Source organism: Bombus terrestris, chromosome 3 (genome assembly GCF_910591885.1).
Source record: "Bombus terrestris chromosome 3, iyBomTerr1.2, whole genome shotgun sequence".
In the NCBI taxonomy this organism is placed as follows: Eukaryota; Metazoa; Arthropoda; class Insecta; order Hymenoptera; family Apidae; genus Bombus; species Bombus terrestris.
This window is the reverse complement of record NC_063271.1, coordinates 9,050,844-9,063,692: the sequence shown is the minus strand read 5'-3', so window position 1 is coordinate 9,063,692 and position 12,849 is coordinate 9,050,844. Positions and strand designations below refer to the sequence as shown.

Sequence of the window (12,849 nt, the reverse complement as noted above, 5' to 3'; positions counted from 1 at the left end):
CTATTAGAAAAATTCATTACTATAAAAAGGATTATAATTTTACCTTTTTTCGAGTTTTTAAATAATTGATGGCATAATTATTTTTATCGGGAAATTTACCAAGCAGAAAATTAGTCTGGAAGGAAGTCGTACCTTCTTGACTTTGAATTACATAAGGAATCCGTGTGTACATACCATTGAATGCAGAAAATTAAGTCAAGGTTCTACACGGAAATAAAGCTGAGAACGTTTGTGTTTATACCTTGAAAGCCAATGACCCGAAACAGTGGCACTTATTCTAAATTTGGATATCTTTTTTGATTTTATTAAAATTGTAATAATTTTGTTAAAAAATTTAATATATTTTAAAGTTTGAATAAGATTGATTTATTCTTCGCACTTATTTTAACATCTCTTTATTATAAATATATCTTTCTCTAGAATTGATCAATCAATGGTCATACTGATTTCTTTTTTGATCCACGTTTCGTCTAATATTGATAAATATCAATATTGACAATAGATTCTCATCGTATAATTTCATTCAATATATCTTACATATTAAATATAATTATAATATCATATACATAATATAACAGAGTTCGGCGTCCATAAACAATGAATTATTTAATAATTTAGAAAACATCAAATATAATTCTAAAGTCACAAACACGACTAATTCTCTAGTCAGTAACCTGTCCATTCCTCTTCATCCAAGATCTACATATCAACATATTACATAACAAGTATAAACAAGAAGTACATATTTAGTAATTTTAAAGACATAAAATACAGTTATAAGACCAAGACTAACACTTAACATTATTTCAACTATGTTTCCAGAAACATCTCCACATTATTCCATCCAACATCTACACATCAGCATATCATATAACACAGTCATACCATATCTCAAAGTTTGTCGCGTGAAAATTATTGGAAAAAATAGTTTCGGGAAAACTGAACATTGGGCGACATTGTTCCGTAGGAAATATCGAAAGGTAGGAAAGTCTAGTTCTTAAAAGGATACCTTTCTCTCGAACTCTCTGAAACGAGATACTCCACACCGTACTGTGATTAGTTAAGTACAACATGTGTACGATAACATCCAACGATATTGGACACATCTGGCATTCCTCTCGTTCAATCCTTTTAATCTTCCGTGATTTTCCATCGTTCATCCCATCTTCGGGTGAAAGGGTGTGTCCATGTTATGTTCCCGCTCCCGAGTGGGGACACATTGTCGTCTAAACCGAGGAGGATAAATATAATTTATCGAAGCGATCCAGTGATACAGTTAGCGCCGTCTCACGCACGCAATCAGTTTTCGTTCGTATTCCATAGTTGTCTGCCGAGGAACATGAATGCACAATCGAGTTTCGTAAAATTACAGAATTATTGTAATTGTAGAAACAAATGATATTAAGCCAAGGAAAATAAACAAACAGATATCTACCGGCTTACTAATGTCATGATAAAGTCGAGTCGCGAGTGGGAATTTAGATAAAGATCTTGACAAGTGACGAAGAAAGTGCTTCTTCACTCGCTCGAAGAGCAGAAACAATTTTCTTGTGTCGTTTGTATGTGCTTTCTGGTAAGAAATTCTAAAGAGCTATTGGTGCTAAATTATTGGAATTTCTAGATTAAATAGTGTGCTGCTTATTAACATGGAAACCCGTCGACGAGCTGAGTACGGTTCTTGTAAGTGATTCGGCGAATTCATAATTTTTCTATTCTTCTATTTTTGCACATTCTTTAGAATAAATATTGATGTTTTGTATATAACGAATTCAGTATTAGAAAGTTATAGATACATACGTACGTGATCGACTTAGTTTTTTACTTTTACACGTACATATTCATTTCGAATACCTGGAATATTAGAGATTGTTCGAATTCAATAAAACATTAAATTATAGTAAGGATCTTAAGTTGAAATAAAACTCGAATGGAATTTTTGATGGTTTATTTTGCAAATTTAAGTTATATTTTATTCAGGCTATATGTTTCATGATATAAAATCTACCTTGAAAAAATATTGTTACGAAACTTTCTTCACTCTCCTTATTTCGACGATAACAACATGGTATTATGTATTTGCCATGATGTAACGTACGCCTACTTGCTGCTATTCGTTTTGTTCTTTAACAATTACGAAAGTTCTACAAATTATTGATCATATATGCTCATCTCCCTTATCACCTTAGAGTTAATATACATGACTATCAACAGTATCTTTTTTATTTAACGATTTCATGATTACAATGTTACATATATGATATTATTAATATTTCATTAGTGAAATCTATAATATTCTTCTGTAATTAATTCTTCTATTTTGTTCTTCTAATTCTACCATATTACAATTTTTTATCATTCCGTGATAAAAATACTATCCAAAAAAAAATGTAGAATTTCCTAGATCCAATCATCCGACATTGCTATATTTATAAATTTGTATAGAAACCGGCGTGCAGTCAATGATTCCCAAGTAATAACAGGATACCGTGAATAATTTGTTATGAACACGAGGAATGCAATAATAAGAAAATAAGAACTTCCCATTGAAAATTCGCAGAAATTCTATAACGAAAAGGCGGCGCACAAACGAATGACGTTATTAATTGAGATTCTAGGACATTCATATCTCGAGGTAATGGGCTTAACAACTCGGTACGATTTCTTGCAATTAATCTCTACGCGCATCACACTTCTTCAATGTGCATTGCCGACTAATTAATTGTTTCAACTATATCATGAAACCCTTTTGCTCCTGCGAAATATGCTCCTTGTTGGCTTATCTAATTTGTAGTCAATATAATAATCCTCTAAGATGTTGGGTAAAATAGTAGAGAACAAAAGCGGATAAGTTGCGTGAAACTTTACAATTTTATATTTAGCTAAGTAAATTTTATATCTAGGGATTAAAATATTTTTCCATGGTTATTATTGGATATCTTTAAAACGGTATAAGAATGTATTCTAAAATTGTCGTTCCCTCGAAGCGATTGATTTTTCAGGCGGAATTCCTGCGAACTGCGATAAATCAAGCTTAGGTGCCTTATATTGGAACGGTTTCTTGTAAATCAATCTCGCAGTTAAGAGTTTTTGTTTCGATCAAGGACAGGTTCGTCAAAATCTCTGTAGGCAAATTTTTAGGTAATGTTTACTTCTATGATTAATTAAATAATAGTAGTGGTAGATAATAAATAAGTTTATAAATAATCATCCAGATAATTTTCTAGACAATTATATAAAAGAGTATATTAATTCTGAGTATATTATATTTGTTTATGATCAGAAATTTATCAACGAGCCTGATGTCGGTCGAAGCGAGGGTAATATCAAAACAAGTGAACAGTTTCATTTCAAAGTGAATTTTCACTGTAGGGATCAGGTTTTAAATAGATCAGTCGGTAGCAATGCAAGTAGGTTAGGGATACCCTGACCATGACTGCGGGCGACGCGTTTCTCTTCGATGGAAATGATCCTGGACGCTTGCCATGAGGAGAAGCCCATAAGTAAAATTACCTACCAGCTATATTGCTCCCCAGTTTTCTTTAGCGGAAATTATTTCGCGCCTATAACTTCTCTATGAGCCTTGTATTGTATTTCAGAATGAAGCTTTCCAAAATTTCTATATCATAAATTAACTTTCTGTGCAATTTATAGCTACTGTATATGTTTTTCTATTATCCGCTTGATGAGTCTTTTATACGTAGTTACAAAATTTAAGCTGTTAAAAATGTTTACAAATCGTTAAAAGGACGATAAATTTGTTTTAACATTGGTCAAATATTAGTTTACATTTTCACCCGTTCTTTGATGTAGATGTATGATGTAAACGAAACTGTTGCAATTGCTGTTGCAAGAAGATACGTGATTGCTTTCAGTTTATCTTCGAAAATCCTTAAAAATTCCGAAAATACATTTAAGAAAAATTAAGTGAAACTAATAGATATTATGTTTATATATAATTAAAAATTAACGTTAAAAAATAAATAAATACGTACTGTATAACTTGAAACCTATGTTTCCCATAATGGGTATGCAATTTTAAATTTAAAAGAACTTTATTTATGATATCTAATGAAAATCCTGTTCCTGATTTATTATACTGATTTATTCACTGCATTGGAAATAATGATCTTTTCATTCTTTCAAAATGCGTCTCTTTATTCCTCAAATCAAATACACGCGATTCTTGTAATATATCTTCATTTGAAAATAACTGATCTAAATGGAAGGGAAATCATAAGTATATAATCTTTAGCATAGGAGAGAAGGTTTTATTATAACGCTATAAAAACCTGTTTAAAGTCATCAATAACTTACATAAGCAAATTTCATTCACATTCATCATTTGGATATCGTATAAGATATATATAACATGTAGTCATCTTAAAATCATAGTTTTAAGAATCTGACAAAAAAGAATTTTATTTATGTATTATTAATATTAAGATGTTTGTTAATATAATGTTAATTGTATATAGTATATAAGTTAATTAAATAAAATATATTAAATAGTAATATTTAGATAGATATATATTGTGATTTATTAATAATCATACGCAATAAGGAATTTGCATCTAATTTACATATGTTATTCAATTATAAGTTCTTTCGAACAATTAATCTAACTTACCCACAGATGACCGAAAATGTTCGGCGATCGTCGGCTAACTTCGTGGTTTGTCGTTGATGTTTGTCGATGCCGTTTCGCGGCGTTCTTATTCAGTATACTGGTGTCTTTCACCGCTGTCATTTAACATAATTTAGTTGTATGCCAAGTACATATTTCGTTATCCAATCTTTTCATTATCGTAATATTAGACTAAATACTGGTGTCTTCTCCTCGAAAAGTGCTTTTTCATCTGATTCTTCTTATTTTTTTTTCCTTTATTCCGTGAAGAGTGTAGATTGTTGATCTTCGTTATGAGTTCGCGCGTTCAAACGCACACTCCTCCAAACTGCTCCAAAATGGTAAATACAGTTGCACATTTATAATTATTCATCGGCATATGTCTGCTGCTTTGTATATGAATGTGAATGAATTAAATTCATTTAATTTCACCTAACAATTATTTATATTTATACGGTTTTCTTTTCCTTGTTTTTAGTTCAACTTGTTGAGCTAAACTATGCATAAAGAAATAATCTCAATTTCCTCTTTTTCTTATTTTATGTCACAATAGACTCTATATTTTATGATGATATCATATTTTTAAACTTTTGCTTAATACTTCTCCTGTATTTCATTTTAACACGATGTACAGTTAGTAACAAAAGTACACATACATCTTTTACATAAAAATGAAGACATTAGCTCCAGCAATTTTGTTTCAAATTAAATTTTGTATTAATAGAGCCAAATACATATTTGGAAAAATAACACAATCCTTCAGGAGGTAAAAAAATAATACAAAATACAATCTCACAAAAGAATATATACGCCTGTTATATCTATATGAAATCATAAAACAGATATTAAATATTAAATTAATCTCTCATAGGTATATCTTCTTGATATACATTACTAACGGCCTGCAATCTTATCGATCCTGTATTGATAAAATTTAAGGTTGTAATTTCTTACATGGCATCCTTGAACTTTTATAAGTTACAATACTTTTATATCTCTTTAATTCTTTCTAGAAATACATCAATATACCAAAAAAATTTCAGATTATATTAAGATATAAACATGAAAAACGGCAAAGAGTGCTTTTAGTGTATATAAATGTTTGTGACTCACTGTATCTATTCTTTATCTTATGGGTATTCATAACTCACACGAACATGCTAGCGCAAAGTTCCCGGCAATTTGTTAATCTCGTGCATATTCGTGCATAATGGCGTGATGTAGGTATTCCTCGGACGTATCAGATTATGTTAGTCATTTTTTGCAAGTAACAACTTATATATCACTCTGATTTAGCAGCGTGAATATTTAATTTCGTGTGTGAGCCGTAACAGCAAGCTCTCTATGCGTTCTACGGTCCCTGTATTTTTAGTGATATTGGCACGTATCTCTGAACTATATTAGTTGCAACATACCCAATGGCATTGTAGGCAATTCGTTATGGTCTTTTTACGGAAAATTTCATTGCAAGTGTTTCCAATAGACATTTATAGGAAACTATACCTAAAGGAATTTCTCTTTTTATTTTCTATACCTAAAAGAACTTTTCTTTTTATATTTATGACAATCTATGAATTAATTTCAAGAGCATTATTAGAATTCATTTGATTTTTTCGCTGCCTCTGAAACAGATAATGAGAATAGTATAGAACAAATATAAATGTATAATTAGAATCAGTATAGCATCTGGTTTATTCTTATTTTCAAATGTATATTTGAAATCCACGATTTTTATCCAATTTACCTAACCAATGCCATACACTTTTTTACAAGATACAGTTATACTTTGTACCCATTGATAGACCTCTGATGATTAATGTACACTATATACTACATTTGCAATTCAGATATGAAAAGATCCAAACATTGTAGTACGTATATAATTCGTTGCTGAAGTTATCTTTCGATATTTATAAAGAGGAACATAGTTCGAATACCTTTGAGCATGTTTATAATTTGAAAAAAAATAACATTGTCGAAGTGCTTGGAGAAGAATCTCTTTTTCTCTCGTTGTTTATCTTGAACCAATCTCCACAAACTTTTTTTTTTTTTTTTTTTTTTTTTGTTCAGCAACGCCACAGTCAAGGTTGAATTAGCGGGAATAGTTACGCGAAAAAAACTAGTTTCATATGCAAGTACATAATTGGTCTCTGGAACTCACTAAAATAAATCACCAGTCAAATGGACTGTATATGGAAGCATATACAATTTTAAAAAATGGAGATTACTTTGAAATCTTCGAAACACCTTCACTTCTGTATAATCACATGACGCACTACGCGAAAACATTTAATTTTGCTCAATGAAAGCTTCGTGTATTGCTTATTACATATTTTAAAATTATGCCTTGGTCCAGTTACGAGAAGCATCCTATCTATTAAGTAACTGTCTCTTTATTTCTCGTTTTCAATAGATAATTTTGGTTTGAGTTATTTTTACCCGAAATGCTACTTATCTTTTTAAGTACCAACGTATTTTTAGCTACGATATATCTGTGACGATTTTACTTGGTACAATGACCCAGCGAAACGAAAATACACCAATTACTGAATCAGTTCGATTGATAACTATGAGATGGAAAAAAGAAAACATTACTTTTGTATCTCAATACTCGGGCCTTTATGTGGCGTTTAGATCAAAAAGATAGCGGGAAATGTATCGTTTGCTTAATAGCGCGTAAATGAAAGAGAACGTTGTGCGTGCAGCGCCCCCATCATTCGATTGCTATTAACGACCGTTGGAAATGATACAGACGAGATTCAAAATCTCTTTAAATTAAATCTTATTTTTTCCTCGTTCCATGTCTCCTACATCTTGCACGGTCACTGTGAACGTAAAGTTGAAGTGAGAACTTTATTTCTCGAAGGCGTTAATTGACCGTCCAACAATGAAGGTTATATACACTATCATATAATAGTTCACCTAAGATATCTGAACAAAGTATGTACGTATTTACGAAACTTTTATGTTCATATCGTATATGTTATATAAAATATTTTGCAATTTCATTAACACTGTAATGATATGCAACTGTCTTGATTATATTCATCATATTTAGGATCAATCTGAAAATTTATATGCAAGTACATGCATTTACTGCGTAAATATCACACATTTAGTAAAAGATTAATACGTAGCATAAGTAGCTGATAAATGTTCAAAATGATCCTATTAAATATTTAGGCTTACCAATATTACCAATATTACCAATATTACCAATATTACCAATGAAGCTTATGTCTCAATATTAGGTATATTAATAGATAATTGACTATATAAACATTTTTGTGATTTCTGCAAGATATATATATATAAGTAAATATATATACTTGCATTAAACATTTAGTAACTTCTATGCATTTTTTCAGATTTGTTTCAAACTTTAACAGCATGATCATCATAATCGACTCTTGTTACAGTGTTAATGAAATTTCAAAATTTTTCGTATAACACACATAGTATATCTATAAAAAGTTTCAATAACTGTTTAAATACTTTTGTGAGCTACTGTATGAAGGGAAGATTAACGTTATTTCGTATAGACTCAGTACAATCATAAAGATAAGCACGCGTACTACCCGAAAGTGTTACATATATTAGGTTGTCCGAAAAGTGTCTTTCTTTTACAGACACGTCTTTTACAACGACGCATCTTTATACAAATGTGAAAACTAATCTGTCGAACGTTGTGATCTTTATTTTGATTTTTGAACAAAATGGATCATATGTAATTCGATAAAATAATATAAAACGGAAAATGCTGTGCATCCATTATTTCCTTATAAAGCGAAAGAAACTTTTTGGACGATCTAATACAAGTAAAATAATACAACAACGCGAGACGGCAAACAATACAGCGCAGTAGCTTCCTTGTCCCTGTGCCGCTCCGCTAGACTTTTTTCCAACAATGCGCAGTACAAATAGCCGACTGAAAGAAGCAATGAATATGGTAATAAAATGAAAAAAGCATAAATGTAAGGAGTAAAAACGATTGGGTCAACGTTATCACGAGTCAAGAAATAATTGTCCCGCCGAAACCAGTTTCTCCATTCACTTTCTCTCTTTAAAAACATGTCATTCACAGCATTAAGGTGTGTTCTCGCATATAGAATGTTATACAGAAAATATGCACGTGTCATGAAAAGTTGATTCTTAGTTGACATAATTCCTTGCTAAGTGCATTGAAATAAATTTAATCTATGCATATTGTTCATATATAAAGATTCCAAAGTTAAATTTCAGGTATATCATTAACTCGTTACACAATGTAACATAGCATTTATTAAATTTTGTTTCATAGCTGATTAAAATCATATTATAATTTTTGATAGAGACCTATATTTAATACGTTATAATTTTATATAGATATTATATTTTTCTAAATTTACAATGTAGTATAGACTTTATTTGAAATATCTCATAACTTACAAAATTCGTGAAATACTCTGGAATCCTATAAAAGCTATTTGAATGAATTCATACGTAAGAAAGGAAAAGATGATAGAAAGTCTAATTCTAGTTAAATGTTTCTTAACACTCGTTACGAATTTTTCTAACAATCCAATATTTTATATACTTTTGTACATTCTATGCATTCTGTGTATACGTTTTGCACTTTTAAATTTCTCATAAATGTATAAATGTCCGCATTTTAATAATTAGTTACCGTTATTATAAAATCTACATATAATCTAATGTAACGTTCTTTTTTTGTTTTAGCGTTTATCAGAGCTACGCAAGAATCAAGCCTGATGTCCATATGGTCGACAAGCACTGGACGCAATTCAGTGTTTGGCGCGGAGGACGGAGCAGTACTCCCCTCCTCGCACTTACCGATCCACGTACACGTGGCACGCACACATCTACGCAACGCTGACGGTCACTGCTTCCATAAGCGGTTTCACAACTGTCAGGTCGGTAATTCTCCCCTTGTCTCTTTGATCTCGCAGTTCGTTTCCTTTTTATCTCTCTCCGGGTATTACGCTAGATATTATACGGTTATCTCGTAGTCTTCTTCCATAACACCTTATATGTACGTTTTTACATATACAATTTTCACCTGCGACAACTTTTTCGTTTATTTTCTCGTTTATTAGGATTATATCGTTCACCCGCACGTGCATTGGCAGATGCTTGGTCATTTTGAACCGGCTTTGATACTACAAGCAATTCCAGCGAATCTTATCGCTGAAATATAAATATTGATACTTTTGATGTGCTGTAGAAGAGACTTCAAACGTTCCGCATGGTAGTCAAATAATGTATTCTAGATATTACAGATGTTATGATTATGTTATGAATGTTTGTGTTTGTAAATAATTTAAAAATAGAAGAAATTGTTTATATATTACAATTCCATGGAAAAAAGATGTAGAATTATCTGAAGAGTTCTATATTAGTATTAATGTGTATAACATATGGACATCTAGCGCGCTGATAAAGTACGACATTTATAGTTTAAGAAAATTAAAAAAGCATATTGAGGTAATAATAAATATATAATACAATCATATGAATTCATGGTAATTATCGATATCTCATTAACATATCTTATCAATGATTCCGATGTTTTTTTAATACCTTGTAGGAATCAACACTTAAACTTTTTACTATACATATAACCGCCGCTCAGGCTTAGTTTTCGAGATATTCGTAATAAACTGTTGGTACCACTACAGCTAATTCTGCCTATATTTGGTGACGATATATCTACTAGTATTAATTGCTGATATTAATGCTTAGATAATACGAAACCGTTATTAATATATTAGATATAATATTGGTCGCTTTGAATCATTTCAATCGCTCCAAAAACAAACGGGAATTCAGACTATATGCTTGTCAGAGTAGTCGGTTCTCAGAGTATTAAATTATGAATCTCCTTAATAAGACAAACGTCCATGTATTATACGTATATAATAATATTAACATATCCATGAAACCAATTCGCTTTGAATAATTCTACGTTTGTCTCCATATTCTATTAGTCAGAATTGCCAAGCGTCTACTATCTCACTAAGAATTAATAAAAACTCCCTAGAATCTCCAATATTGAAATATAAAATTCAGTCGACTTTATGATTACAAACAATAACGTATATTGAATACTCCATGTGTTTGCTATTCAATTGAACTCCAACGTCAGAGATCATTTTGTTTGTTGTCCGCCTTGATTCGATAAATCATGCTCTCTTGATATCATTGCTTAAAACTCAATTCCGTTGACGATTTACGATCGGGTGAACAAAGTACTACGTATTAAAACTCATGAGAGTCGTTGATGATCTTTACCTGGAAGATACTCATATTGTCGACAGAGAAGCAGAAAATTGAATATTATCTAACGTTCAAGGAATCCTTGTAAATACCGATAAGATCAATCGGAACTGTTTCTTAAATTATATCGCTACCAGTCGCTTCCTTAGTTTATAATGAAACATAATCATTTATATCGCATAATTATTCTCGCGTTAACAATCATATTCTCGGCAACAAATTCACTTACATAAAATACAGACATACACGAAATACGTATAAACAACTTTACGTTAGCGGAAGCTTGGCGTATAAAGTATTATGTGTATACTAACTGTGGATGTGCGTGAATCGATGTTCAGAGGAATTGATTTATTACACATGTTGTGTACAAGACTAACCGTAATCTCAATTCATAATTTTACTCCACTGATTTAAATGAACAAGAACTATATATATAGTTATAAATTATTTATATAAATATAAAAGTTAAATGTAAAAAGGAAATATCTTTTTGTTCTCTAGATTTATTTTATATAGATTAAAAATTTTCATTTTGTAACAATTTACTACAATTACTAATTAGTTGAAAGATTGTATTTTCTGATTGTATTTTTCTTTCATTGGTGTATTGTACTTGACTATATCGTACTGTCGCTTGCCAGATTTCCCACAGATTCAATCTATCAATATTTAGATGAATCTCTTTCTCTCTCTCTCTCTCTCTTGCGTTGTATCTAGAGGCTTTCCATTAATTTTCCTTGTTATTTGTTTGGTTCAGCACCCGTTGGTTTTTTGTCCTACACAGGACTTTTGGCAAGCTCTCCCGTTGGCACCGACGTTGCCATCTACTTTCGGTACGTGTCTTTCTTTCTTACGTGTTTGTACAGTTGAACGCCAATTATCCAAACGCTGATTACCTCTAGATATGCAATTATCTTAGATGTATTTTTAACAACGATTTTGCTATACGGACGGTGTACCACGATTCTGAAATGCCTAATGGATACCACCGTTGTTGGTCTCCCGCTATTTCAAAACGGCAAACATAGTTAGGATACTTACGTGTAAGTTTCATTGTGATTCAAATTTAAAAATAATTTATTCTAATACTCAACATACAGGCTTTCCATGAATCAACTTTTGTATTTATAACTTCCTAAACATTTTGTAAAAATCAGTGTCCCATATAACAATTTTCTGATTTTCCTAAAGATGTGAAATTTCTTAATTAAATTTTAAAGGGGAAAAAATTACTGATACAAAATTTAATAGACAAACGGCAATACAATATAATATATATTGTATATTATATGTAATATATATACCAATAATTATATAATATATAATATAATTATTAATTATAACATTATAGTATAAATCAGTGAAGTTTCAATTGAATCATATAATTGGTCACTATGCTCACGCGATACTTGAGACACAAGTTAGCGTACTGTTTTCGATTAAGCATATTATGCAACCATTCGCTTCCATTCAATTCTATTTTACAAACGTTATGTTAATAATCCCTCTATATTGTCTGTTATTCTTTTCTGTCAACCAGTCAAAGATGTCGCAGTCGGGAGATGGCCTTCACACGCCGGGTTATCTCTCTTGGAGAAAACTACAGCTCAGTCGAGCGAAACTTAAAGCGTCGAGCAAGACGTCTGCTCTACTTTCCGGCTTTGCCATGGTACATAACTGAATATTTTAATAAATCTCTTTTTCAGTAATCTGAAATACCTTTGAAACTTTATACCTTACCAAAACTTTAGAACAATACTTTTTTTTTGAGATTTTAGCTTTTTGTTCTCCATTATAGAAAATAACAGACTTAATAAATTCACATTGTGATAATAACAGTACAATAGTAAAGGGAACAAAGGGAACAGTCAAGGGAGGAATATTGATACCAGTAACGTAGATTATAATTTGTTAAAAATGAGTTCAGGAACAGGAAGAGATATATC

General features: G+C 30.9%; 1 protein-coding gene and 1 long non-coding RNA gene across 4 annotated transcripts in view; one reads left to right on the top strand and one right to left on the bottom strand.

Annotated features, from left to right (window-relative positions):
• The first annotated feature begins 1,274 nt into the window (after positions 1–1,274).
• LOC100647015 (calcium release-activated calcium channel protein 1) overlaps positions 1,275–12,849 on the top strand; it is a 13,260-nt gene continuing 1,685 nt past the window's right edge. The window contains 5 exon segments of the mRNA XM_020868515.2: positions 1,275–1,680; positions 9,344–9,537; positions 11,661–11,672; positions 11,674–11,736; positions 12,444–12,572. Of these exon segments, the coding sequence (XP_020724174.1) occupies positions 1,647–1,680; positions 9,344–9,537; positions 11,661–11,672; positions 11,674–11,736; positions 12,444–12,572 (432 nt within the window). The 5' untranslated portion in view covers positions 1,275–1,646.
• On the bottom strand, positions 1,949–9,350 carry LOC125384682. 3 transcript variants are annotated; one of them, XR_007223350.1, is made up of 4 exons: positions 4,628–9,350; positions 3,993–4,402; positions 3,787–3,888; positions 1,949–3,715 (listed from the first exon to the last, which is right to left on the bottom strand). It is a non-coding gene; the product is annotated as an uncharacterized LOC125384682 (long non-coding RNA). The 3 variants fall into 3 exon arrangements; XR_007223349.1 differs by having other exon boundaries at positions 1,949–3,888; positions 3,993–4,215; positions 4,315–4,402; XR_007223348.1 differs by having other exon boundaries at positions 1,949–3,888.